Here is a 2,808-nt window from a genome sequence, read left to right on the forward strand (position 1 = left end):
AGAATGGCGGAGTAAGGATATGCATCGACTTCACGAACCTCAATAAAGCTTGCCCGAAGGACAGTTACCCACTCCCAAGCATCGATCAATTAGTGGAAGTCGTGGAAGGATACGAAGAGTTATCATTCATGGACGGATACTCTGGCTACAACCAGATAGATCTGGCATAAGAAGATCAACAACATACAACATTCTTTACTCCGCACGGCCTCTACTGTTATACCCTGATGCCCTTCAGACCGAACAATGCAGGGGGAACATACCAGAGAATGGTTGACGCCATCTTCAAGACATGGATCGGGAAAACCTTGGAAGTCTATGTCGACTATATGCTAGTCAAAAGAAAATTACGTAAGGACCACCATCAGGACTTGAGAGATATTTTCGGCGCAATGAGAAAATACGACATGAAGGTAAACCCAGAGAAATGTACCTTTGGTGCCACATCAGGGAATTTCCTTAGATACCTAGTGACGAAGAGGGGCATCGAGGTCGATCCTGCTAAAATCCAAGCAATCGTGGAAATGCCATCCCCAAGAAATTTGAAAGAAGTTCATAAACTCAACGGATCCGTAGCGGCACTAGGAAGATTCATCGCCAGGTCATCGGACAAATGCAAACACTTTTTCAACATTCTCAAAAAAGGAACCAAATTTCCATGGACCGCAGAGTGTGAAGAAGCCTTCAAAAAGATTAAAGAATATCTGGCAACGATCTCGATCCTCCACAAGCCTGATCCCAATGAGGTGTTGGCTCTTTATATAGCAGCTACCGAAGATGCAGTCAGCGCAGTACTGGTCAAAAACAACACAAAGGTTGAACAACTGATCTATTATGTCAGTAAGACTCTCAATGCGTCAGAAAGGAACTACACGAAGATTGAACAAATCATACTGGCATTACTTTGGGCAACCCAGAAGTTGAGAACTTACTTCCTGACTCATTATGTTCGTATACCATGCAAAGCACCACTAGAAGTTGTTCTTAAAAATGCCGGAAAAGTAGGAAGAATAACAAAATGGAACACACAATTGGAGCAATTCAACATCATCCACGATATCCAAACTGCACAAAAGTCAAAAGTCTTGGCAGATTTCTTGGCAGACTTACCTTTGGATAACGACAAAGAAGTGAAGGATATACCAAGAGTTGAGGAAGATGGAAAGGATCTGAAGGATGTACTCGATCCCTCAAACCAAAGAAGATGGGAAGTCTTCGTCGATGGATCCAGAAATAAGGAAGGTGCAGGCATAGGGATCGTAATCACGACACCCACCGGGGACAGAATAGTGCACGCACTAAGGTTGGAATTTGAGCGGTACACCAACAACATTGTGAAATACGAAGCCCTGGTACATGCTCTTCGATTGATTATGGAAATGGGAATGACCGACGTACGCCTAACAAGCGACTCACAGCTGGTCATTCGACAAATAGAATTGGAATACAATACTTATGACGAGACTCTATCAGCATACATGGCTTTAGTTCAAACTCTAGCTTCACAAATACCAAACATCAAATTCCGACACCTATGCAGGAAAGACCTACGTCATGCCGACGCCTTGTCCTACATATCATCGATGCTGAAGGACAAGAATGTGAAGTCCATCAAGATAGCAAGAGTACATGAACCTTCGGTCATCCCACAGCAGACCGTCTCCACGACTAATCGTGAAGACGATGTAGAGGAGGACATTGCCGAAGATGATGTAGGGGAAAATATCGCCGATGACTTCACCGAAGATGATATTTTTTCAAGAGCCAACGAAGATGAAGATTTCAGTAACGAAGAAGACTGGAGAACCGAAGTCCATCTTTATCTCAAAACAGGAACGCTGCCCTCAGATGTCAAGCAGGCTCGTAAAGTACAATCAAAGGCAGGGAGATATGAGCTTCGAGAAAAAGGCCATCGTATCCTAAAGGACATTCATTACGGAGATGCAGGCAACCACAGCGGCATGAGATCCTTAGCTGACAAGGACAAGATGCAGGGGTACTACTGGCCACACATGATACGAGATGCCGCACGAATGGCTACAAGGTTCGAAGAATGCCAACGTTTCTCCAAGAAGATCCATGCACCAGCGACCAATCTCAATTCAGTAGGAAGCCCTTGGCCTTTCGCAAAATGGGGAATTGACATCGTCGGACCTTTCATTACCGGCACAGGCAAAAGATAATTCCTAATAGTAGCAACGGATTACTTCACCAAATGGGTGGAAGCGAAAGCGCTGGCAAGAATCAGGGACGTGGACGTCTTCACGTTCATTTTTCAAAACATTATTTGCAGGTTTGGCATCCCCGCAGAAATTGTCTCCGGTAATGGGAAGCAATCGCAAGGAAAAACATCGACATGCTCTTCGACACCTTCAAAATCAGGATGAACAAATCTACTCACATCTATCCCCAGAGCAATGGACAAGCCGAAGCTACCAACAAGACCATCTCCTTGACCCTCAAGAAAACCATGGACGAACACAAAGGGCGATGGTGTGAGCAGATACATAATGTGCTATGGTCATACCGGACCACGCGAAGGTCAGCAACTGGAGAATCTCCGTTCCTGCTCACCTATGGAGCCGAAGCGATAATTCCAACTGAGATTATCATGCCTACGACCCAGACCGAAGATTGGGAAAAGAATCTCACCTCAGACATGAAGTTGGAAAGGATCGATGATCTAGAGGAAAGGATGGAAGAAGCGTTACAAAGTATGGAGAATTACCAGCGTAAACTAGCAAGGGAGTACAATAAAAGAGTAAAGCTTAGGAACTTCGTAGAAGGGAAGTATGTGCTAAGAACTAT

The 2,808-nt window shown here is 44.6% G+C and overlaps 1 protein-coding gene across 1 annotated transcript; it reads left to right on the forward strand.

Annotated features, from left to right (window-relative positions):
• The first annotated feature begins 392 nt into the window (after nucleotides 1-392).
• Nucleotides 393-2,183, forward strand: LOC113272448. Its single transcript, XM_026522279.1, has one exon. The coding sequence runs from the start codon at nucleotides 393-395 to the stop codon at nucleotides 2,181-2,183; it is 1,791 nt and encodes a 596-aa protein (XP_026378064.1).
• The last annotated feature ends 625 nt before the right edge of the window (nucleotides 2,184-2,808 follow it).

The sequence above is a fragment of the Papaver somniferum genome, chromosome 4 (genome assembly GCF_003573695.1).
Source record: "Papaver somniferum cultivar HN1 chromosome 4, ASM357369v1, whole genome shotgun sequence".
Taxonomy (NCBI): domain Eukaryota; kingdom Viridiplantae; phylum Streptophyta; class Magnoliopsida; order Ranunculales; family Papaveraceae; genus Papaver; species Papaver somniferum.

What these genes read in the sequence shown, in the direction of transcription:
- LOC113272448 (XM_026522279.1), top strand. Translation starts at nt 393, where the DNA reads ATGAGAAAATACGACATGAAGGTAAACCCAGAGAAATGTACCTTTGGT.